The 26,470-nt window shown below is 34.9% G+C and overlaps 1 protein-coding gene across 1 annotated transcript in view; it reads right to left on the bottom strand.

Annotated features, from left to right (window-relative positions):
• Positions 1-26,470, bottom strand: part of PPP4R4 (protein phosphatase 4 regulatory subunit 4) — a 122,625-nt gene that overhangs the window by 8,224 nt on the left and 87,931 nt on the right. Inside the window, exons 12-23 of the mRNA XM_012803431.2 lie at positions 25,592-25,669; positions 23,392-23,475; positions 22,582-22,764; positions 18,978-19,083; positions 17,341-17,488; positions 13,280-13,424; positions 10,510-10,551; positions 10,344-10,418; positions 7,843-7,912; positions 7,094-7,180; positions 6,690-6,783; positions 6,046-6,116 (exon numbers count right to left, since the gene is read on the bottom strand). Coding sequence (XP_012658885.1) covers positions 6,046-6,116; positions 6,690-6,783; positions 7,094-7,180; positions 7,843-7,912; positions 10,344-10,418; positions 10,510-10,551; positions 13,280-13,424; positions 17,341-17,488; positions 18,978-19,083; positions 22,582-22,764; positions 23,392-23,475; positions 25,592-25,669 — 1,183 coding nt within the window. The remainder of the gene's footprint in view (positions 1-6,045; positions 6,117-6,689; positions 6,784-7,093; positions 7,181-7,842; positions 7,913-10,343; positions 10,419-10,509; positions 10,552-13,279; positions 13,425-17,340; positions 17,489-18,977; positions 19,084-22,581; positions 22,765-23,391; positions 23,476-25,591; positions 25,670-26,470) is intronic.

Below are 26,470 nucleotides of genomic sequence, written 5' to 3'. Positions count from 1 at the left end.
TCTTCTCCCATTCTGAGGGCTGTCTGCTTGCTTTACTTACTGTGTTCTTGGCTGTGCCGAAGTATTTTAGTTTGATCAGGTCCCAGTAGTGATGTTGCTTCAATTGCCCAGGTGGGGTCCTCCTCATAAAATACTTGGCCAGGCCAATTTCTTCAAGAGTTGTAGAAGAAAGTGCAAGGCAAACTTTTTTTTATATTTTAGATAACAGTCCTTTATCAAATATGTCTTTTGCAAATATTCTCTTCTAGTGTGTGGCTCACTTTATCATTCTTTTGACAGTCTTTCACAGAGTAGTTTTAATTTTAAGAAAGTGTAGCTTATTAGTCCTTTCATGGATTGTGCCTTTGATGTTATATCTAAAAAGTCATTGCCAGACCCAAGGTCATCTAGATTTTCTCCTTTGTTATCTTCTAGTTTTATAGTTTTTCATTTTACATTTAGACCTGTGAGTGATTTTTTGAATTAATTTCTGTGAAGAGTGTAAAGTCTGCATCTTATTACTATTTTTTGCATGTGAGTGTTCAATTGTTATTGTTCCAGTACCATTTGTTGAAAAACTACCTTTTCTCTATTGTTTTGTTTTGTTCCTTTGTCAAAGATCAATTGACTATACTTATATGGTTCTGTTTCTAGCCTTCCTATTCTGTTCCATCCATCTTTCTGACTATTCTTTTGCTGTTACCATACTGCCTTAATTACTATAGGTTTATAGTACATTTTAAAGTCAGTTAGTATCAATCTTCCAACTTTATTCTTTTGTATTGTGGTGGCTTTTCTGGGTCTTTTTGCTATCCATATAAACTTTGGAATCAGTTTATTGATATTTACAAAATAACTGGCTAGGATTTTGATTGGGATTACATTAAACCTACAGGAAGTTGGGAAGAAATGATATCTTCACAGTACTGAGTCTCCCTAACCATTAACATAGAATATCTACCTATACATTTAGTTCTTGAATTTTTTCCTTCAGAGTTTTGTAGTTTTCCTCATATAGATCTTAGGCAGATTTTTTTAGATTTAGGCCTAAGTACTTCATTTTTCTGGGTGCCTATGTGAGTGGTATTATGTTTTTAATTTCACATTCCACTTGTTCATTGCTAGAATATAAGAAAGCAATTGACAGTATAATAACAGTCCTGCAGGATATACTGCAGGATAAAATCTATCCTATAGATAAGCAATAATCACTTACTGGTTCCAGAAATTCCCCAATTATTTTGGATTTTCTACATAATCATCACATCATCTATTTAAAAAGACAGTTTTATTGCTTCCTTCCAAATCAGTGTATCTTTTATTTCCTTTTCTAAGGTTTCCAGTACAATGTTGAAAAGGAGTAGTGAGAAAGGGACATCTTTGCCTTGTTCCTGATCTTAGTGGAAAAGCTTCTAGTTTCTTTTTTGTAGATACTCCTTATCAAGTTGAGGATGTTTCTCTATTCCTAATGCACTGCAGGTTTTTATAATGAAGAGGTATAGGATTTTTGTCAAATCCTTTTATAGGTCTATTAATATGATCATGTGATTTTTCTTCGTTAGCCTCATGGTGTGATGGATTACATTTACTATTTTTCAAATGTTGAACCAGTCTTATTTACCTATGATAAATTCTACTTGGTTATGGTTATAATTCTTTTTATACGTTGTTAGATTCAATTTTCTAATATTTTGTTGAGGATTTTTGCATCTGTGTTCATGAGAGATGTTGCCTGTAGTTTTCCTTCCTTGAAATGTCTGTGTTGGTTTGGGTAGTAGGGTAATGCTTGACTCATTCTAAAATGAATGATGTTGTATTCCTGCCACTTCTTGCTTATGAAAGAGATTAGATAACTGATATAATTTCTTCCTTAAAATATAAGACAGAATTCATTAGTGATCCCATCTTGGCCGGATGCTTTCTGTTTTGGAAGGTTATTAATTTTTATTCATCATCTTTAATAGATACAGGATTATTCAGATTGTGTATTTCTTCTTGTGCGAGAGATTATGTCTTTGAAGATACTGGTTCAGCCAGCATGACTTTTGAAAACACTGTCCTATCACCATTGATTTTTCCTGGAGTCTTTGTTGAAAATCAACCAACTATACATGACAACATAGGCCACATTGCCTTGATTACTGAAATTTTGCAGTAAGTACTGAAATAAAGTAGTTAAGTTCTACTTTTTCTTTTCAAAACTGCTTTGAAAAAGCTTATACTAGGTCCTTTGCATTTCAATATAGATTTGAGAATCAGCTTATACATTTTTCAAAGAGATAGCTAGAATTTTAATTAGGATTACATCGCTTGATCAATTTAGAAAGAACTGACATCATAACAACATTAAGTTTTCCAATCCATAAGTACACTCTATCTCTCCATTTATTTATTACAACCACTCATCTACTTTCCTCTATTACTAACACCTCACATTAGTGTGCTATACGAGTGTACCTGTTACATATAATGAGAAAATACTGATATATCATCTAAAATCTATAATAGTTTGTATTTTATCTAGCTTTTGTTTTTCTATTTCAGCACTGCATCCAGGATATCATATTACATTTATTTGTCAGGTCCCCCTAAGCATTCCTTGGCTGTGACAGTTTCTCCTTTTTCTTTTTTTCAATGGCCCTAACAATTTTGAGAGGTATTGGTCAAATATTTTATAGCATATCCCTCTATTAAAATGTTCCTGTTCCTTTTCTTAAGAATAGAGTAGGGTTATGGGTTTGCGGGAGAAGGACAAAGAGGTACCTTTCTCACCATATTGACTAAAGGATACACGTGACACATTTAATCATATTTTTATGTATTTTGTTTTATTGCTCCATGACAATTCACTAGAAACGGATTATCTTTAGTCAAACTGTGTTATAAAAACTAGAACTTTTGATGAACTTTGCTAAACTGTTTTCCAAAAGGGTTCCACTGCTTTTCATGCCCACCAGCAATGGATACACTGTAATTCCTTCCCCTGATGATGACCTATACTCTGCATGGAATGATAGTCTATAAAAATCTCTGCCTGCCAAAATCCTAGCATACTACTGTAAGGTGCATCTCAAATGATATAATCATCTTTAAGCCCATTCTGAGTCCCAAATTAAATAAGATATCTCTTTATGTGAATACCTAATACATTTGTTAAAAGATATTTTCCTTCCAATTTCTCTTCATAGATAACATGTATAATTATAGTGACTTTTTCTTCAGTTTGTATTTCATTACGTAATACATAGTGATAAATAATAAGCACATTTTTCTAACCAAGAACCCTCGGAGATAGTTTGAACTATAGTTCTCCCTCATCCAAAAATAATATTGAACCATTAAAATAGGATATTTTTAAAATATTTTAATAAAAGATTTATCTTGATAAAATATATGCTTTTATTTAAGAATCTGGATGCAAAGTTTTAGGATTTGTAGATCTTATCCACTTTCTTGCTTCTTAAGATGACTTAGAGATCAAACTAAAAACTAAAGAAATTAAGGCACATAAAAAAACTTTAAAAGAAAAACAGTTCTGAACCAATATTCTTTTTCTCCTCAGAGAGGATCTCATTCAGTCACCCAGGCTGGAGTAGCTGGAACTACAGGCACACACTACTACACCTGGCCAATATTTTTTATTTTTTGTAGAGATAGGGTCTCACTGTGTTGCCCAGGCTGATCTTCTTGGCCTTAAATGATCCTCCTACCTCAGCCTCCCAAAGTCCTGGAATTACAGGTGTGAGCCATCATGCCCAGACCTGAATCAATATCCTAATGATTTAGACAAAGAAATTTCTTGACAAAAACTGTTACAAGTTCATGAATAAATGTGCTCATTTATAGCTGGATGAAGAAACCACCAAAAAGATATGTGGGTTCCACCTAAGTTTGAAGAAGCACTTATGGGCATCTATAATTATTTGCACTATTAACACCAACTTGGGTAATTCAAATTGGCTTTTCATATGTATTTATAATTTTTAAAGCCATTCTACATTGTAAATAAAGTTTTTAAACTTTGAATGCTCTTTAGTACCTCTCCTAAAGGATTGACTGCTTGCTAAGATAAAAAATAATCAAAAATTTTATTGTTTTGCTCAGCACCTATAGCTCAGAGGCTAGGGTGCCAGCCACATACACTGGAGCTGGCGGGTTCAAACCCAGACCGGGCCTGCAAAACAACAATGACAACTACAACCAAAAAATAGCCAGGCATTGTGACAGGCTCCTGTAGTCCCAGCTACTTGGGAGGCTGAGGAAGAGAATCTCTTAAGCCCAAGAGTTTGAGGTTGCTGTGAGCTGTGACACCACAGCACTCTACTGAGGATGACATAGTAAGACTCGGTCTCAAAAAAAAAAAAAAAGTTTTATTTTTATAGACCTAAATTCAAAATATGGTGACAATTTTAGTTCAACAACTTTCTGTTGTTATTAAATTCTTTCTTTCTCTCTTTTTTCTTTTTTGAGACTGTGTCTCACTTTGTTGCCCAGGCTAAAATACATTGGTATTATCATAGCTCACTGTAACCTCAAACTCCTGGGGCTCAAGCAATTCTCCTTCCTCAGTCTCTCAAATAACTGGGACTTATAGGCATATGCCAGCATGCCTGGCTAACTTTTTATTTATTTATTTATTATAAATATGGGGTCTTGCTATGTTGCTCAGGCTGGTCTTAAAATCCTGCCCACAAATAATCCTCCTGCCTTTGCAAAATCCTCTTGCACTTTGCTTGCATAGTGCAAGATATGAGCCACCATGCCCAGCCTCAAGTCATTTTTTATTTTTTTAAGAGACAGAGTCTCATTTTGTCGCCCTTGGTAGAGTGCCGTGCTGTCACAGCTCATAGCAACCTCCAGCTCTTGGGCTTAGGCAATTCTCATGCCTCAATCTCCCAAGCAGCTGGGACTACAGGTGTCCACCACAATGCCCAGCTATTTTTTGGTTGCAGTTTGGCCGGGACCAGGTTCAAACCCACCACCCTCAGTATATGGGGCCAGCACCCTACTCACTGAGCCACAGGCACCGCCCAAGTCAAATCATTTCTTATGACACTCATAGTCTACCTTGAAGAATCACTTTATATCACTGTATATGAATGTCAATACTTTAATGTTAGGAAAATGTTCTGTTCTGGCCAATGAAAATACTTTTTACAGAATAACCAATGAATACATATATTCTTCATGAGAAGTTAATAAACATAATAATAAGAAAAGACAGATTACTCAAAATGTAATCTAAAAAGGAACCATACCTAAGCTCTTAAAACTTTCAGCTCTTTCAGCAGATTCACTATTTACACTAAAAAAATTACCATAGATCAGCATTACAATTTTCAACCAATATTTCTAAGGTAAAAAGTTAAAAATACACATTTAGCCACTAACAATTTTACGCAATATAGTATATAAAATATATATGGATAATACGTATATAGGGAGAATATTGTATATTCTATTTTATGAATTAAGAGTCAGAAAATCATAGCTTATAGGCTAAATCTTGTCCACTGTCTGTCTTTGTAAATAAATAAAAGTTTAATTAGAACACAGTGCTATTTCTGGGTGTTTTTACTCTACCACAGCAGAGTGATGTAACTGTGACAAAGACCAATCTGGCCTAAAATATGTACTATCTGGCCCTTCACAGAAGTTTTGACCCCAATACAAATTTTCAAACACATAATACTATAAGTGTTTAGCTGTAGATGATTTGCGGTAGAGTCCTGTCTTTTTAATATCCTTAAAAATTACTACAAGAACTTAAGTCTATGTCTCAGCAGGTCCTCAGACTATGGTGAAATATATCCTATTCTTTTTCCTTTTTTCTATTAAAAACATTAAAGCCTGGGTTTTGACACAGAAAAACCATGATAGCATAGTCAAGTATTTCTCAATTGCTAGGGAAAAATTCAATTTCTTAGGGATCAAATAAAGATGTAATTTTAGGAAAAATGCTATATCTAGAAATAAATAATAGGTCAGTTAAAGAAAGCATATTTTATTAAATTTAGCAATGTTTAGCAATGTCCTAAGCTAAGCAGCACTTAGATTGCCACTTACCAGTTAGTGAAAGTATAGATGTCTTTCCTATCCCTGAGACAGTAGGTGTATATCCTGTTGTAGAACTTTTACTAGAAAAGAACATGATTTAGTTTAAAATACAAGAACAATCTCAGTCATCTAACACTTGGGCTGTTATAATTGTGGTGATTTAATTTATATGCTTCTCTCCTGATCTTAACCTTTTATAGTTCTTTCTTCTAGGCTAAAGGGAAAAGCAGATATTCATCTATTGTCAGGAGAACTCTGCTGTGATTGGTTTATCATACAAACATTCCAGTAGCTTTTTAAAGATATAAACAATATTAATAGCAAATGGGGCATACTCATACCCATTTAAAAGTTACGTAGCATATGTGATACGACACCACCTTCCTCATAAAATGATATATGGATTCCATGATGCTATAAATATTGTCAGGGCAGTGTTCTTCCTTAAATGCCGGGAAACCTATTTTTGTATAAATTAGGAGACTTCAATTATTTTTAACAATACTTACAGAATAAAACTGACAAGTTATTGGCCTATAAAAACTCAAAATTAATCCTAATTGTTATAATAATGTAACTATTTCACATACATAAAGATGTATGACTATGAAACCAAAAATTATATGAAAAAGTGAACAGCTGATAGATCATACCCGGCACACTTGTCTAAGTTGCCATATTTTGCATGAAAAGCTTGATTATTAAAAGACTGGCTCCGAATCAATTTGGATTTCTTGATTTCTTTGCCTAGAGTAATAAGCAGGAAAAAAGGAAAATGCATTCAGTTCATCCTTAGTTGCCCCAATTCACATTCCCTCCCAAGCTACCAACATTTTCAGTAAAATACAGATGGGTCTAGCATTCTTTCTCTAGTTTGACCTGATTTTGGAGTATTTCTCACCCCTACTGCCCATTAAGAATCACCAAAACAACTAATGATAGAAGGCCAAAGCTGTTTTAGAATAATAAATCTCATCTTATAGAGGGACTTTGCCTGTAATTAATTTTTGAAAAGCAAAAGATGTATAAAAGAACATAAAAAGAACTTTTCTCTTACTTGTCGATGGGGTGGCAGAGGAGGGTCCAGGAACAGAAATGGAGATGTTCTTGGGCAGACTTTGTGTTGGTGTCTTAGTGTCTCTACCTAAAAAACAACTCTGTTTTAAGTTCTATAATTTCCTCTGAGTTCTTTAATTAATCTCCATAAATATATAAACTAGAGAATAAGAATCACTATCCTGAGCTAAGCAGCTCTCTTCCTAAATATTCTTACTTTATAAATTTATATATTTCTTTTTTGTATTAAAATATTTTATATTAATCATTCAAACTTCATTTTTATACAACGAATGCATATATCGCTGGGGGGATTGTGTCTCACTGGAGACACAGGGGGGTGGGACTGATGGGCAGGGGTGAGGGGGGATGGGGCAGGGAGGCCTTTGGCACCTCCCTTTGCTTGGCCAGCCACCCTCCCTTTGCATGTTCTCAGAGGAAGAGCTGGAAATTTATATATTTCAATCTTTGTTATTCAGTAATCAATTTGACAGTCCCATCGCTGTAATCAAACTTTAAGCTTTCCTTTTTTAAAGGATCTGAACCTCCATGCTAATTCCTATCTTATATTCATGCATGTCTAACATCTGCACCACATTAAGCAGCTGATTTTCAAAAACAAATTTTGAAAAATGAAAGAAAGTAAAGCAATTTTCCATGTCAAATTAAAAAGTCAGCATGGTCTTTCAGAATACCAGGTTGCAACATGATTATGTAACTGAACGATGAAGACACAGAAGAACTACTTACGTTTCTTATCAAACATTTTGTCAGTCGTGGACCTTCCATCATTCTGCTGCTTTTCCTTTTCTAATTGTTCCTATTATTAAAACAGTATCTTAGAATTAAAGTTACAACTAAATAGATTGGGGAAATAGTTCTGAGAAATTAAGCTTTAGAGATACACATAAAGGTTCATAAAGATGTCTAAAAGAAGTACTGTTTCCCATAATAGTGTCTAAAGAATTCAGGGTTCGTTTAGATTTGGCTCTTTTAACCTCTACAGAATTGTGCTATTGGGGGTTTATTGAGCTATAACCCAATGAGTCTAGTATCATTGTTATGGTAAGCCTTTATTTTCTAGAAAGTATTTACCAATTCTCATTAGCAAAATATCTCTTACTATTGGTCATTTCAATTTCTGACTGCTAAATAGCAAAACTTGACATTTTTCTTTAAAAAAAAAAGAAACAGTTTCTTAGATATTTATATTTTCAAATGCTTTACTTAAGTACACTATACATAGAAAAAGTACACAATTTGTAAGTTTACAGCTCACTGAATTTTCCCAGAGTAAATATACCTGTAATAACCAGCTCTGATATCAAGAAACAAAACATTACCAAAACTTATCCCAAATGAACAAACAGGCAAGAGAATCAATGAACACAGCATCTTCTGAACAAGTGTGGCACAACTGACACGTATAGAACAGCACCACGTTCAACAAGTGGAAAACAAACATTCTTTTCAAGTACACATGTAAAATAAAGAAAAGGATGGAGAAAACTGATCATTTCCACACTGACCTGGGCCACATAAAAGAGTCAAATGGAAATTCTAAAGCACAACACACATACAAACTGACAAATATTATAAGGTGGGCTTAACAGAATTGTCCATTTTCTCCATCTTTCCCTGTATTATCTTGATCATATTAATCATAGTTATCGTGGAGCCCTTGTCTGCTTAACTCCAATATCAGGATCACCTGTGGGTCTTTTTCTATTGTTGGATTTTGTCTTGAGCTTAGGTTATTTCATACTGAAATTTTTTGAGAGCCTGCTTATTCTCTACGGCTTCTACAAATGCCAATCCTGAACTTGACCTCCATCTTGGAAGACTACCAAAGTAATGCACTTTCCTTTTCAGAGGATTTCCACTGAAGTTTTTAATCTCATAGCACATAAATTTTCAGCAGACAAATAGGAAAGATAAAAAATAACCAAAAAGAAATTTTAGAAGTGAAATATATAATATTGGAAATTTTAAAAATTCACTGGACAGGCTCAGCAGCTCTATGGAAATGACAAAGAAGTTGGTGACAATGATGATAGACCAACCAGTTATTCAGCACAGAATTTAAAAAAAAAAATTAAAAAGGACAAAGCCTCATGGACCTATGGAACTGTGATAAAAGATTTACATATGTGTAGCTGGAGAACCAAAAATAAGAGAAGGGAGAATTGGAGCAGAATGTCTATTTAAATAAAAAATGGCCTAAATTTCCCAAATAGGAAGAGTGATATCCATTTATAGATTCAGTAGGCATCAGGGACATGCAATTTAAAAAACCATGAGATACAATTACATACCCACTGTAAGGCAGGAATTAAAACCATTAACCATATCAAGCATTACGGATGATATGGGATCACTAAAGTTCTCCACTGTAGCCAACGGGCATGAAAAAGGCTAGAACCACTTTGGAAAACACGTTGTTTGTTTTTAAGTTAAGCATACCATATTAATCCAGCCAGTCTATTCTTAGGTATTTACCCAAGAGAAACAAAACTATGTCTACCCTAAGACTAATATTCTTGAAGGCTAACTTCCCTAATGTCATAGCAACTTTATTCGCAATATCCCCAAACTAGAAGTAACCCAAATGCCCACTAGGAGGTGAATGGATTAATAAATTGTGATATATCCATAATAAGGACTACTACTCAGAAATAAAAAGGAATGACCTATTGATACATGCAACCTTATGGATGAATCGCAAATAATTACAATAATGGAAAGAGGCATGATCAATAAAAGTATATAATGCACAGTTACATTTAAATAATTATAGAAAATGCAAACTAATCTATAGTGACAGAAACTAGATCAGAGGTGGATGGGGACTGTAGCAGAAGAAGATGGGGGTTACAATGGGGCATGTAGAAACTTGGAGGGATGGAAATGTTTTAAACTCTGATTGTGGCGATGGTTTCATGAACATGTCAAAACTCATCAAATTGTGCACTTTAAATATATGCAGTTGTTTGTCAATTGCTCTTCTATAAAGTTGTTTTCTTTTTTCCAAAGCCTCTCACATATATAATAGTTTTCCTTCCATTTGATAGAAGAAGAGATTTCAGAAAATTAGGACTCTTCTTTTAGGTAAAGGGGGGGGAAATCTTTTTTTTTTTTTAAGGAAAAAAGAGTAGTGTGAAATTGAAATAAATTATTTTTTAAGTTTAATTACAAAACAGTTAACATTGGCTGGAAAAGAGAGTACGTGTGCGTGAGTGAAAACAACATACCATTTCTAAAAGAAGTAGTTCTTCTCTTTCTTTCTCTTGATCTAACAAATCTTTTTCATAAAACTTTTTCTGAAACTGTTTAAAATGAAATTGTGAAACATTAATGATAAGTTTCTGGCAATTTTTAAATATTCCTTTCAATATAAAGAAAAAAGAATACACTTACTGCGTCCATAGACATTTCCATTCTGTCCAACTCTAATACAGTCTGTAAGAAAGTTGTAAAAATTATTCAGCAGCAATTAAATTAAACCAAACAATCATTTCTCAGAGGTTTTTTCAGAGGGTAGTTCCAGGAGGTGACATTTGCAAATTCCCTTATTTTACATGGTATTTATAACAACCTCTGTACAGCACCGCCAGGATCCATTTTACCTTTTAAAAGGTTTTAACCTTAAGAAGAGCAAGGCTAGAGGCATATTTTAAATACTAACCACATGCAATTTAATTTCTAATAACTCCCAATGTCAATCTTTTCTGAATTTTCAGTAATATAGCTTTCTCATTTTTTTTTTTTTTTGAGACAGAGCCTCAAGCTGTCCCCCCTGGGTAGAGTGCTGTGGTATCACTGCTCACAGCAACCTCCAACTCCTGGGCTCAAGTGAGTCTCCTGCCTCCGCCCCCTAAGTAGCTGGGACTACAGGTGCCTGCCACAACACCCGGCTATTTTTTGGTTGCAGCCATCATTGTTGTTTTGGTGGGCTCGGGCTGGATCCGAACCCACAAGCTCAAGGTGGCTGGCGCCTTAGCCGCTTGAGCCACAGGCGCTGAGCCAATTTTTACATGTTTAGAAAGTCTTTCACGTACATCTATATGAAATAAGCTATCATTTGTCTTAAACTCCTTAGCTCTCTTCCATAGAAATTTTTTTTATCACTATGACATTCTTAAGCAATAGAAAACATTTTCCTCTAAAAGTATTCTCTCAATTTGCTATTTGTCTCTCATAATATACTGGTTTGAAACAAATTATTCCAATCAAACAATCATTAATCTAATCCAGGATTCTGTCTCTGATAGAGGACAGTAGTTCCAACACTTATTCTACAAGAAGAACTCTAATGGCCAAAATAAAGCATATATCTACATTCATATGACCAAAGCTATTCACTACACACATAAAATTTTTTTAAAACTTTATTTTATGTTGAAATCTATGAAAACTTTACAATTTATGCTATGAAATACCCCCTCGTTAAAGTTACTTTCTAAATTATAAAAACCAATTATAGTAAATTATTCCATTCTTATCCCAAAGCCTTGTGTAGCTTCCTCAAAGGGTTCCATACTAATAAGTCACTATGCTACTAAATTTTCATGGGACAGATTGACTTCACTATGTGAAACACTTAAATTTAAGAGCTATACTCCAGAATAATCCACTGTAGATTAATAATTAATTTAATGATATCACTGTCATGCACATACGACATTAGCTTGTACCTATATAAGATTAACTTATATAATATCATTTATTAAATTAATAAATTCTTTGGGAAAACTACTCTCTCATGGGCTCGGCTCCCATAAATTAGTGCTTAGGGGACTGGCCACACACACCAAGGCAGGAGGATTCGAATCTAACCCAGGCCTGCGAAACAACAATGACAACAGCAACAAAAAATAGGCGGGCATTGTGGTGGGAGCCTGTAGTCCCAGCTACTTGGGAGGCTGAGGCAAGAGAATCGCTTGAGCCCAATAGTTGGAGGTTGCTATGAGCTGTGATGCCATAGCACTCTATCGAGGGTGACAAAGTGACACTCTGTCTCAAAAAAAAAAAAAAAAGAGAAAAGAAAACCAGTCCCTCATGTTTATTATTTTGCCTATACTTCTATACTTTAATATTAAATAATAAGGACAGAACCAGGGAACGTGTGTGTGTGTATGTCTGTTTATATTTAGTTGCATGTCCAACTGTGGATATTTCTGATTATTTCAGGTCATCAAAGAGGAATTCACATTTCAGTAAAAATAAAATTATACTAATTAATACAAAGTCACTAAATCACTTTATTGAAAAGTTCCTCATAAAAAAATAAAAATTAAAAATAAAATGATGTGATATCTGTTCATTATTTTTAGAAAAAAGGAGAAAAAATAAAAATATTCTATTTTTTCTTGCCATCAGTGCTAATTTATGACATTAACAAATTAATTTCTCTCACGACATATAAATGCTCAAATATTACATGTTTGGCAAAATGAGTTCTTTAACACTATAATGTATTTGAAGGATTGGTTCACTAATCCAATTTTTTACTGTTTTAGTGTTCCAATATGCCACACAATCAATATAATATGATCTCATGCTGAAACAAAACAAACCATAAAATACAATAATGTAACATTACTTAAAAAGGAACACACTCTATTGTAGTTGTAGCTCTGCCTCTTACTCAAGGGATCTCAAGTAGACCTCTGAATTAAGTCTGAGGGCCCTTCCGGGGCTAAATTTCTATAAAACGTGACTTTCCCAGTTTCACCAACAAAGTTTTACTGGACTATAATCACTTACAAATACAGTCTGGTGAATGAAGAAGTGATTATTATTGAACAGCATTCACGGAAAACCCAACGTGTGCCAACTCTCTGTCATGGAGTTTATATTACTAGTAATAAAACTTTAATAACTAAGGGCCGGAAGACTTCCGACTTGGGTCTTCCCCTTTGCCAGGAGCTCTGGTGCTTTTTACTCCTTCTGTATTCCTTTCTATAAATTCTATCTTACCCCTGGAAAAAAAATAAATAAGTGCCCATTAGATCTTTCCAGTTGTGTCCTGCTATAGCACACATAAACCAAATCATTTTTTCTTACCGCTCCAGCAAGGGTACGAATATTTTAAAGTACAGCTCTTCTGTCAAGCTAAAATAGTGAAGTTATGATTAACACTACCTAAATGTAAGAAATGCAGCATTGTGACAAGAGTGATACTCACTTTTTTTACAATAGCCAAAACATCTTTATCTTTTTCTTGACATAGGAGTTTTCTTACACACATTTCTAGTTGCTGAAGTAGGTGCTTATCGGTAGGAATCTTCAGAGTAGATTTTACTTTGGGTAATAGGTAGCAAAGTTTCATTCTATAATAAAGTACATAGTATTTACTTCTGAGTAAATTTAACAACTCAAGAGTACTAGTAACTTGAAACTGAAAGAAAAATCAGGCTTTAGGTAGCCTGAGAGTTCGTTCATTCACTTAGGGAGCGCCTACTGTGAATCAAGCATTCATCATTCTGGGTGGTGAGAGGCACCAGAGAATAAAACCAATCAAAAGCTCTCTTGGAGCTTCCATTCTAGAATGGTGGTACAGAAGAAAGGAGAAACAAGTAAAATGCTTGTTAGAGAGTAGTAAATGCAATAGAGAAAACCGAAGTATGGAAAGAAGATGAGGGAGTACCTGGAAAGGGGGAATTCATCAGTTTTAATGCAAGTCGTCAGATAAGGTATCGATGAAGGTTTCACTGAACAGATAACAATTTAAGGAAAAACCTAAGGAAATGGAGATAATAAGCCACGTGAGCATCTAGAACAGAGCTGTAGTGCACACAGCGGGGAGCCTGCCTCCGGTGTGGCCCCAAATGAGCAATCTGGCCATTGTGCCAAAGCACACAGGGTGAAGGTAAGATCAGCAAGAGCCCACAAAGCAGGGACCAGAGGCCTCGCAGGCCCCAGGAAGGAGACGGGCTTTTCTTCTGAGTGCAGTGAGAAACCATTGGAGGGTTTTGAGCAGAGAGGTGAAGTGATCTGACTTAAAAGTTTTATGAATAACATCTGGCTACTGTGTTGCATTAGACTAGAAGAAGAGAAACAACAGGAGAGGTCCTTGGAAGAATTCAGGCAAGAGGTGATGGCAGATTGAATCAGAGCGACAAAAGTGGTTAAGCAGTAGGAAGTGGGATGAGGCGTCAGAGCTGAAGAGACAGAGAAAAAGGACTTATTCAAGGCTTTGACCTAAGCAAGTGGAAAGACGAAATGGTTATTTACTGGGATGGAGAAGACTACAGGAAGAGCAAAAGCAGACAAGAAAGATCAGGATTTAATTGTAGACTGATTAAGTCTTAGATGCCGGAGATTAAGTTAGATATTGCATGGAAATGCTCAGTGGGCAGTTGGCTCACTGAGTCTGCTGCCCAGGGAAGAAGTCTATGCTGGAGACACAGTGGGGACTCTTCAGCATGCAGATGGTATTTAAGCCACAAATGGGACTGGAGAAATCAGAGTTAACAAGCCCAGTTAGAGAAGAAAAGAGATCAAAGGACACATGCAGTCCAGGTACCATCACAATCCAGATTGGGTTGAAAAGCAAGAAACAAGGAGGTAAGAATGCCAGGGAGGTAAGAGGGAATTCAGCAAAGAAAAGAAAACCTTTCCAGGAGGAGGCAGTTCAGAGGCAATGTTTGGCTTCACTAAACTAAAACTCTAATGCTTTGCCAGGCCTGGTTTTAGGGAGGGATGTCAGGTGATTATTTCATAGATGTTATCTTCACTCATTCATCTGAGAGCTCTCCACATTATTATTTTTTATTTCTAGTGTAAGCCTTGAAACAACTAAATCCCACTCCTAAATTTTCCAGGACACTTTCTCAGATGAAGCTTTAGTTGATGATTCCTCATATCCAGCAAAATTGCCTTTTTATTCAAGAAAAAAAGGATAAAGTTCCTCCTCTGGAATTTTTAGCATTGTAAGTAACAATAATAGCCTCAACCTCACTCAGAGCTCATCAGGGATACTGCTAAGACTGGTGATGCTTTCTGTAATTAAGGAGTCTCAATTTCCCCAGAGAGAATTTATTCATTTCTGGCAGCTGTGGAGAAGGCTTCTTTGAATAGCAATAGTCTTTTCCCAGCCTTGAGATTGTCTAAACTCAGTGAATTTAAATTTTAAACATTCACTTAAGGAAAAACAGAAACACTTAATAGTCGATGCACACTTCATTCTTTATAACTCGAGTCAGGTCTAGAAAATGCACATTCAGCAGAAGCTATACAAGCCATCAGTAGTGATTCACTTCTTATTAGACTCCTGGGCCAATGAGATTATAACATTTTTGAAATGAGGAGCCATATCATTCCAGTAAGCTAAATTCTTTATGTACACGATCTCAGTTATTTATATCTCAGAATACCTTATGACATAGGTACTAAAGAAATCAATCCACAGACAGGTTTTGTTTGTAACTTCCCCATATATCTAGTGTAGAGCTGGAACTTCAGCTCAGGCAGGGTGGCTCCAGAAACCGTCCTCCTAATCTACATAATGTGTCTGCATAGCTCTATAGTGTTGTGTAAAGGCTTTTATACCCCATATCAGTTAGCATCCAGTGCTGTCAGACCCAATTTGGATGGCAGCTTCCCAAGGAGAAAAGTGGAGAACCAAGACAGATTGTTCTACAATGATCTAATACCCCCCAAAGTCTCTGAGATTTGGAGTAGATATTTAACCGTAAAGTGGGGTGATGTTTAATTAACCTTAATTTGGTTTCTGAATTGGCAGACTGCTTTCTCTCAGAATCAGTGCCATGCTATTAGTCACGCAGGCCAGGGTAGAGATAATTTCATTCCTTCCAAATTATTTTTGTCAGCTGCTTGGTAAGTGACACTTCTCATATTGCAAGTTGCTTTTCTAGAGTCATAACTTCAATTTACAAAATGTTAACAATGTAGCTGGATCCGTTCATTGATCAAGAAGAGCTAAAATCTGGAGAATGACCAAGAGTTTCTTTTCAATTTACTTGAAATGTCAGCGATGTGCTACCTCTCACTTATAAAGCACAGGTAAGATGCACAACAAAACTAAAGCCAAAGCAGTTGTGCTTTCTGTATCTTATCACATTAAAAATAATAAAATAAAAGCCAACCCCTAGATTATTCCCATGAACTAATGCTCATGAATTCTTAGGTTCAACTTGCAATATCTTTTGACAATTCTTCTCGGTATATATCTCAACAGCAAGATTATTAACCTAGGCTAGTTTATTGCCCCCCTAACTCTTTCTATTAAAAAGTATTCTAATGTTTTGCATATTGCTTACAATTAATGTCAATTGTTTATAAAAGATACACATATGAATCTTTTAGATACATAAAACTAAGTGTGGCTACCATGTGCAAACTCATCAATGAGCTCTAGAGTATTTTTCGGGGAAGCCTTTGGACCACGGACTCTGATTGTGTCTCTCTTTCCTACACATCTGAATTCAAGTTCAGAAGAGAAACACAGGGCTTAGGACACAAAAATCTAATGGCTGAGAGTTTAAAATTCTCTTCATCCCATTATCGGATGTACAAATAGCTCTTAAGTCATAATATACACGTACTAATGCCACTGAACTATACATTTAAAAATGGTTAAAATGGTGAATTTCTATGTTATGTATATTTTACCACAAAACATATATAAAAGAAATAATATGCCCACTTGGGGAGAAAAAAAGAGCAAATTATATTCCATATTTTTGTCAACTTCCAAGCAAGCCATTTTCAGGCCTGTTCCATCTGACTCAACAGTGAACCCAATCCAATTAATATTTATTGGATTTCAAAAATGAAAGGCAGTTGACCATGGAAGGTAGGACCAAAACCTCAAACCAGCCCTACATCTCAGAATTGGGCCCTTAAAAATTGACAGATGCTCACCAAGCCAACTCTGAAGTGCCAAGACAGCTGACTATTTTTTCTTTACTTTTAATGACAGATAACTTAATAATACTTCTTCCCCCTCTTCTGGTGCTGACATGTGTATCCAAAGGCTAAAAAAGCTTGTCAATCTGGCTTCAACTTAACTGCTCTCGACCCAGTAAAACAAAAGATCTAAGACAGTGCTGAAAGATGATGCTTCTCAGTCCTACTGATACTCACCAATTATTAATACCAAGAACTTCAAAGCAAGTGTAAAATCTTCAATTTTTTAATTGCCTAAAAAATGTTTTGTACATATTCACTATATTACATAGATAATCAATACAATATTCTTGAATGATTTCTTTGATAACATACCTCACATTTGCTACTGGATCATGTGTCAGTTCAATAGCAGGTAGAAAGAAATATTTACAAAAAAATGATTTGGAAAAGATGTCTATAATAAATTCACAAGTATCCAAAAATCGAAGTCTATTCCAATAACTTTTGCCTTGGCCCAGTTCTAGAAACAACAACAAAAATTATCAAAGGTTAATTTTTTCCATATGAAATTACATAGGATAAAATTATACAAAATTATAACAAGTTTGTTTATACCCATAGTTTGATTAGCAAATATATGGTAAGAGGAAAAAAAATCATATTATATGCTCCAAATTTGTAGATTCCCAAATTGGATGATACCTCAAAACCCAGCAAGTTTTATTAAACACTGCATTCAATTCCATAAGCATTTATTAACTATTCAATGACTATTATCTACTATTTTTGGATCACCCACCATGTACTAAGTACTTCATACATATTATCTTGTTTAATCCCCAGAAGCAATCCAATGTGATGCACACTTATTCCTCCAAAAGATAAGGCTACTGAGATTCAGAGAGGTTAAAAATCACATAGCTGGCAGGTACACAGCTAGAATTCAAATGCAAGTCTAACTTCAAAATCTTCTAATAATCAAATTAACTGTTTCCCTCTTGTTTCCTTAAAAATGCATTGAAGAGAACAGTCATATGTAAACAGTATTACTGGCAATAATTTAGGTGAATATCCAAAGGTTAATGTTCTTCTTTTTACATAAATGTTCAAAAATAAAGCCCAATACTTAAAGCCAAATAGAATCATCTTTCGAAATAAAATATTTTAAATGTGAGGCCCTTCCACTGGAAAATGAAAATTACATTAAGATAGACTACAAAAAGACTAAAGTATATCAAGCATAATTTTTCTGACATGGAATTTTATGAAATTGCTCTTAACTTTTCAAAAAGTGCTCCATACTTAAAATAGTAAAGTCCAATAACCAGAAAATCCTATTATTGCCTATGCTGGATAATATGAGCTTAATTAAAACAGTAAGACATTATAGACAAAGCAAGTGTATAATAATTAACAAATTTAGCAAGTATATTTATATATAAGTACATATATATGTGTGTGTATGGCAATTAACACTTTAACCAAAAGTTTTTGCCTTGATTTTAACTCTTGACAAATTAAAATAAATTTGCATGTATAAATTAACTTAGTTTCTTAAGCTATATACACTACCTGGCTCACCAGATTCACATTCATATGTATCATCAACTCTATTAAAGGGAAAATACCCACATTCTGTTAATTATGTTAATATTGAAAACAGGACCATAAAGTAAGTGATTAAATTCATGGATAGTCTATTTATATTTTAGTTCCAAACGCTATTTCATCAGGGTAGAACCTGGGCTTTCAACATTAAGTGTACATTCACTTCACATTTAATTTTTCAAGTGTAGAAATTCATATACTAAAGCTCAGAGTAATCATTCTTTTCATTCATCACACATCTAATCCTGCTAAAAATATTTCTAAAAAACAAAAATTAGCCTACAAAACTAAAGTAAAAGCACACAATAGATATTTACCAACATCAGCCTAATAAATTAGATCTAACTAAGCCCAACTAGTTTACCTTCTTTTTTTGAAAATAAGAGACAACGATTACTTACGTTCAATTAATTTTTGAATGACCTCATGTCTCTGTTCCTGTTTACGATTGTAACGTAGAAAAATGCACAGAGTTCGTGAAGCTGCCTTTTGGACAGGTAAGACATTCTTAAAAAAATAAAGAAGACAATTACACTAGACTAGTATTATCATACTTCCTAAATAATTTGGCCCCACCAAACTCATCTTAAGCTACCTTAAGAAAAATGAATTTCGGATAAAAGGTCAACTAAAAAGCATGTTACTCTTTGATTTCATATCTATACTGACAGAATTTCAAATGCCAATTGTATGAAAATAAGTATATTTTACCTCATATATAATGCTTATTATACTTTGTAGTATAAGCGTTCTTTTGGGAGAGAAATTAAGGAATAAATGTAAGCAGGTGAAAAACACATAAACCCCAGTTTGAAGAGATTGTAACAATTTGAGCACAAAAAATGCAATTATTTAAAATATTATTTAATATTTTTAAATGAGTCTAAAACATACATAACATCAAAAACAAAATTCATCTGTTACCATTAAAAGTAGTTGCCACAACAACTTCTAGCTCTAAAAATGGATAGAGGGAAAGAATTTATTCTGTTTTTTACACTAGGAAATGTAGCTCAGGGTAATTAAATTACACATGTGAATGTAGGAAAGTATTTCTTTAAAAAATATCACCATCAAATATGCATAAGCAATGAAGGAGCTTTCGAAAATCACTCTTTTGCAAGTGCTAATTAAATAACTGATTCAAACAAAAGGATCATTAACAGATGCTCAAACTAATGAGTGAAAGGCTGATGGCAAACTGGATATTTAGAGGGTTGACGAATCAGCTGCAGATTACAACACAGATCACAGGGCTGTCACTATGTGCATGACCACTCTTACCTCACCATCCATATAAGATGTTATATAAAATACACAGCGCACTCACGAAATATTATTGCCAAAATGTCTAACCTTAGCAAGCCTTCAAATCTAACAAAATGTCTAATCTCAGCAAGCCTTCAAATCTAACCTCCATTTTATAAGAAACATGGAGAACAGATGAAGAATCAATCTGACAAAGAGTTGGAATATTCTTTAGGAAAACTACCCAGTGTCTTCCACAATTCAATATCATGAGAAAGTAGGGGGCGAGAGGACAGGGAAATCTTCTAAATTAAAAAACACTGAGAAGATGTAACAGTCAAAAGCAAGGTATAATTGGATTCTAAGTAGAATAAAACCACTGCAAAATATATGTGTGGAATAATGGTGTTCATTATATGGTATAACGGGGATCATTATAATATTTTCTTTGCCTTTCTGTACCTTTACATTTTTTTCGTAATGAAAGTAGGAAACATAGGCTGGCATGTCATTCCTTTATCCTTTACTCAAAACCTGCCCAAGACTTCTCCTGTCTCAGAAAATAGTCCAAGGCCTTATCACCTTCCAGGACCTGTGTGCTGCGGAGCCAGTCACCTGTCCAGCCTCAGCTCTCTTCCTACCACTTGCCACACCAGCCTCCTTGCTCCTCACACACCCAAGCACGTGCTGTATCGTACATTTGCAGTCACTATCCCCTTTGCCCGGATCGCTGACTTTCAGATATCCTCGTGGCTCACTGCCTCTGTTCAAGCCTCCACACACAGTTTCCTTGGTCCTGACCCCTGTATTCACAATGACATTCTACCAGCCTCCGTGATTTTCTTCTCCCCAACTCTGTTTTATAGTTCTTCACTGCACTTTTCATCCCTGACATATGATTTGCTTGCTTAGTGTAAGGTATAGATCTTAATTGGACCCTATAAAGATTAAATCATCTGTAAACTACATTTGTAGGATAATTGATAGAATTTTAATATGATCTAGATATTAAATGATATTAAAGAATAACTGTTAATTCTGTTAAATGCCCCTAATAGAATATACGTTCTCTTTTGTCCACTATTATATTCCTGGCACCTAGAATAGAGCTTAGCACATAGTAAGCACCCGGTAAGTTTAACCACATGAATGAACAAATGAATATTCTGACCATTAGGTACAGAGCTAAAAATATAAATCTTTTTTTATATGTAGCCTCTATGAGAAATGGAAAATGTGCTATGACAATCATATATTTCCTTTTAAGTATGGAATTAGTTCCTTATAAAAGAAAACAAACAAAAAACCCAAACATCTTAGGCTTCCAAGTACTTGTCCACATTGTACATTGCAAATCATTTCTTTTTCCTGATAGGAGAAGCTAAGAATGCAGGATATTTATGTATCCTCAGCTTCCTAAACACAAACAGGCCGACTGAGTTAATTAGGTTGAAGCCAGAAATGAAAATTAAACTTGATAGCATCTGTCATCACCACTTGTCAACATATTTATTTATTATTTTATAATTTCTCACTCCCACCACTACTACTTTAGAATACAAGCTGCATTAGAGCAGGATTCTCTCTGTTTTGCTCAGTCATATATCCTCAGGTCTTAGAACAATGTCATAGGAGGCACTCAAGTAACTAACTGCTGAATAAAATTAATAAGTAAATTTCTGTTCAATTGTATGTGAAATGTCATATGTTCATGCTATTAAATGTAAAAATGATAAGCATGCCATTGTTGTCACAATCACTTTTTAAGATTGCTACACCTACAATACAACCTTTAGTCCCTAGGCTTTCCTTTGATATGTGAAATAAACATGTAGGAGTGTTAGTTAATAAAATGTACGCCTATTACCTTTTTTTTTACTTAAGTTGTAAATAATACCAATAATATAATTTTTTTAAATCTTTGAAGCTGAAATTGATTTTGAGTTTTTGCGATGGGTGCTAGAATTTAGCATCTCTTCGTTACTGAGAACAAACAATGAGAATTTAACATACTTTTTTAGCAAGTACATGGAACTTTTGTATACTTCAAAAATGATCATGGATGCCATATTAAATGTATAGTAAACTGTGACATAAATAACCCTCTCTGGAAATTTTTGTGAAGAAGTGGACTAACTTTATGGGGAGGTTTAAGCACCTTGTTTGAGAGATGAGTCTTTTTCTTAATTTGACTCCAATTGTAAGGTTATCCATAATAGGACGTCCATGCTTTTGGTATAAACTTCATCTGCTCTGTAGCCACTCTTCAGGTATCATAAAAGAAAAGGGAACCAAACTAATCTTAAGAAGTCCAAGGACTATTTCAAATGTAAGGGATGCCTTGGCAAAATGGCACAGCTAAAGTCAAGACGCTGAGTCTATGGATACTTCAAAGGTGCCAGTCAGGGCAGAAGGTCCTTTGTGTAGTTAAGAACACTGACTTTTACCAATCTTCCTCTCAAAGAACTATCTCAAGTTTGAAGTGTGTCTAATTTACACTGCCCCGGCAGTATATAAGCAAAGGGTAAGTGACCCCTGCTAAGCCGCTCGCCAGGAAGGGAGAAGATGCCCAGAGAAAGGACTAGTGGACGAGTAAAGGGAAGCTGGAGCTTCCTCCTCCAGACCTGGGGAGATGATGTCCTCCTAGACAGAATTGAATGAGCTGAGTTTGGGGTACATTTTGAGAACGTGAAGAATTTGGTAATTCCAAAATCAGCCATGAGTTCAAAAGAATAAAATGAAAGATACAGGGCTCACATTTGTCATCATGATTGTGAACATTCTTTGCAAGAAGCGATAATATATCTGATCACTTGATATGACATGGGGCAGACAGGCGTATTTCTGCAGCAGCTTCTCATGAGTTCTCCATTTTAAAGAGGATGCAGCTCGCTGTTCAGCGGCTGTGAGTGCTGGAATCAAATCAGGCAGAGAGGATAACTAAAAAAGAAACATCAGAAGAATCCATTATAATTAAATCAATCAATCTCAGCACTCAGTAAAATTATTCAGTCTTATAATATACACACATACAATACACCTGCTCATTTCAGAATTTAGGAGGCGTCTCATTTCTTACAAGGAGGTAATTATCTGGTGAAATCAATCACTTCTTTAAAAACTCCATAAATAAAATTTATGGTTCCTGGAAACCAAATTTTAAAAAGCACACTAGAACTTAATCATTCTTCCTGTCAGACTGGCTACCATAGTAACTCTTCTAACTAAAATAAATTTGTTAACAAGTGTCAACCTTCTAACTTCCTACCTTTTGTCCTTACTATTTGCTATTTTTAGAATAATCATTGATGTTTATTAAAAAATGAAAATACAAACTCCAAAGGCAAAGAATAAGAGTCATGGTAATATATGAATTGTTGATGTAAGAATTATAGGGGAAATTCAAGCAGTTCACCCTCCAACAGACTTTTACTGAGTTACCTACTATGTGACAAGCACTACTTTAAATACTTTCCCTACATTCTTTTCATTGATTCCTCACAACAACCCTGCAGAGTAGGACAACACTTATAAAGTTCAGAAATGTTTTTGAAAGATAGGATTTACCTTATTTTCTTGAACACTGCTCTCTCCACCAGTAGACATAAGTTCCAAAATTTCTGGAAGATGATCTATAAGAGCATCTAGTACCTTTTAATAGAGATATTCATTATCTTATAGTAATTACTACGTTTTTCTAGATTAGTTAACTCCACATGTCAATTTCTACCCACTGATAGTGTTTTTTACCAAACAACATTTTGGGAATTTCTATTCTCTTACTCTGCCATCTTCTTGTTGGAAAGTCTTAGAAACGTGATCAACTGCTTACTCAATCTGCCTTTGGAATGAGATTAGCACACCTAGTCTACTTGTCTTCCACACAACTAACATGCTCAAAACTGCCTCCCAACTTTTGAAAGGAAGTTTAAATCAGATAATACCCTCAGTAATATCAAAATATTGATGAGGTGAGCTTTGGCAAGCTAGCAGTCATTTAGGTGAAAGGGATCTACTAAATATAGTATCAAACTAAAAGTATGTTAAAGTCTTCACAAGTACATACTAGATTGTAAAATACTTCTCAAACGATGCTAAGAGAAAAAATATATAAAATGTGATTAATTATAATTATGTAAAATGAAAACCTTTATATGAAAAAATACAGTAACATTTATACAGAAAAATTTTTAAATGTAACAAAATAGTAACAGTGATTGGAATTAAAAGTACTCTTTCGTCTATCCACTTATGAGCACTTCCTAAAGGTTCCTTAATAAACACATGTTCATATACTAAATTTTGAAAGTGAATATATTTTAAATCCTGGCATTTTTAAAGATCTTCCCAGTATCCAGTCTATAATACAGAGGTACAATGACTTGAAGCCTCTGTGACTAGTCAGATGAACGATTTCATGCAATTCCCAAGAAGCAAGGGGGGAGGGGAAGGCATTGATATTAGGTTATTAAGTAAGAAATGCCTGATTTCCTTAAGTACTAAGTTTGACAGTTGATATTTTTAACATTTCACTGTGATACTTGTTTATTATTATTATTATTGTGATGGAACATCTTCATTCTTTCAAACGCACATTTTGGCTTGGATTACCTTTTAATTTTTTTTAACAGCAGTTTTTGTGAAACCATGGTTAAGCCAAACATGTATGTTATTTTTTAATATGAGCTCCATCGTAGTACCAATGGAGCACTGACAGCTTGAAATATCAAGCTATTTGGGAAAGATGTGGCTAATGAATGCACAGTACAGCAACGATTTGAGAAGTTCTGCTCTGGTGATTTAAAACATGAAAATGAGCCACGTGGGCAACCTGAGACCAACATGGATAATGGTGAGCTGAAGACTGTCGTGGGAACAAATCCATCTCAACCTATACATTAATTAGCAGCAAGGTTTGACATTACTATTCCAACAATATCAAACCATCTAAAGTAAATCAGCAATGTAAAGAAGCTGGATAGATGGGTTACGCATGAATTAAATAAGCATCAGAAGAGAAATCATCTTGAAGTTTGCCTTTCTTTGTTGTCATGAAATAAAGGTGAACTATTTCTATGCCTTATTATTACGTGTGATGAAAAATGTATTCTTTTTTATAATCGCAAGCATTCAGCACAATGGGTGGATAAAGATGCAGTGCTAAAACACAGTCCAAGACCAAACAGTCATCAAGAAATGCTAACGGTGTCTGTTTGGTGGTCTGGTATTATCCACTACAGCTTCCTGAAACCCGGTCAACTGAGGACAGCGAATGTCTGCTGCAACCAATGGACAACACAATGAGGATGCTTAAGAATAAGCAGCCAAAATTGGTCAACAGACACAGGGCAACGCTCTTGCAAGACAACACTGTCACACAAACAATGATGCTCAAACTACAGAAGCTGGACTTGGAAACTTTCTGTCATCCATTGTATATAGGAGAACTTACACCAACTGACCATTCTTTCTGGGGTCTGGACCACTTCTTGCAAGGCAAAACATTCCATTCCCAACAAGCTGTGGAAAATAGCTTTCTAAATTTCATCACCACGCACTCTCCAGGCTTCTTCACTGCTGGTATACACAAGATACTATGAAGATGGCAAAACTGTGTTGATATGCTTTGATTAATTGTACTGCTTCTTGTTTGAGAATATAATAAACCAAGCTTTTGATTCAAAATCAGACATTTCATATTTAATGACCTAATATATTTGGATTTAACAGAAAAGAAGTAAAAGCCAAAGAGTAAGAAGATTATTACCTCCAGTGATTCGTCTTGTAATAATGTTATTAGTTCTTTATGTATTAAATATACTCCAGAATTCAGAAGTTTAGACACCTAAAATGTAGCAATAAAGTCTCTCAGATTTGAGACTACTACACATACACAGGTTAAAATAATAATTTTTAAAAATACACCCTCGTTAGATACTTCTTCTAAAAATAAAACAAGGTTGTAACACAAAAATAAAATTAGATTTCTAGAAAAATTAGTTGTACATATAACTAGATTTTAGCCTGTTTTATGACATTCTGGAGTGATAGGAGGGTAGGAAAATACACATATGTGGGGGAGGAACTACAGAAGGATAGGATTTACCAGTGTCATCAGTTTCACATCACAAGCAATAACAAGCCCATGGATGCCTCCAGTTCACATTTTAAAGTTTTAGAAGAGCCAACAGGATCTTAAAGGATAGCCCTGGCATATCAGTTCAGAACTTCCCAGAGGGAAGTTTTACTAACAGCCTACACTAATAGCGGGGTAGTAATAACTCCTATGGAGGCAAAATGAGTTTCCTTTTCCCCATCAAAGACTATAAAAATCTTTGAGAGAAGTTGGGAGAATCCAGACTAATCCAGCTCTCCTTGTAAATAGTTTTTTTCTTCCAAACTCAGAGCTCACAATGGTAGATTCACCAGTTTCTACTTCATTTTGTTTTTTTAAAGAAATATTGGGGCTCAGCGCCTATAGCTCAACCGGCTAAGGCGCCAGCCACGTACACCTAGGGTGGCAGGTTCGAATCCCCAGCCCGGACCCGCCAAACAACAATGATGGCTGAACCAAAAAATGGCCGGGCGTTGTGGCGGGCGCCTGTGGTCCCAGCTACTTGGGAGGCGGAGGCAAGAGACTCGCTTG

Source organism: Otolemur garnettii, unplaced genomic scaffold (assembly GCF_000181295.1).
Source record: "Otolemur garnettii isolate 467f Iridium unplaced genomic scaffold, OtoGar3 scaffold00020, whole genome shotgun sequence".
Lineage (NCBI taxonomy): Eukaryota > Metazoa > Chordata > Mammalia > Primates > Galagidae > Otolemur > Otolemur garnettii.
Note: the sequence above shows the minus strand (reverse complement) of the source record. Positions and strands in the feature narration are given on the sequence as shown.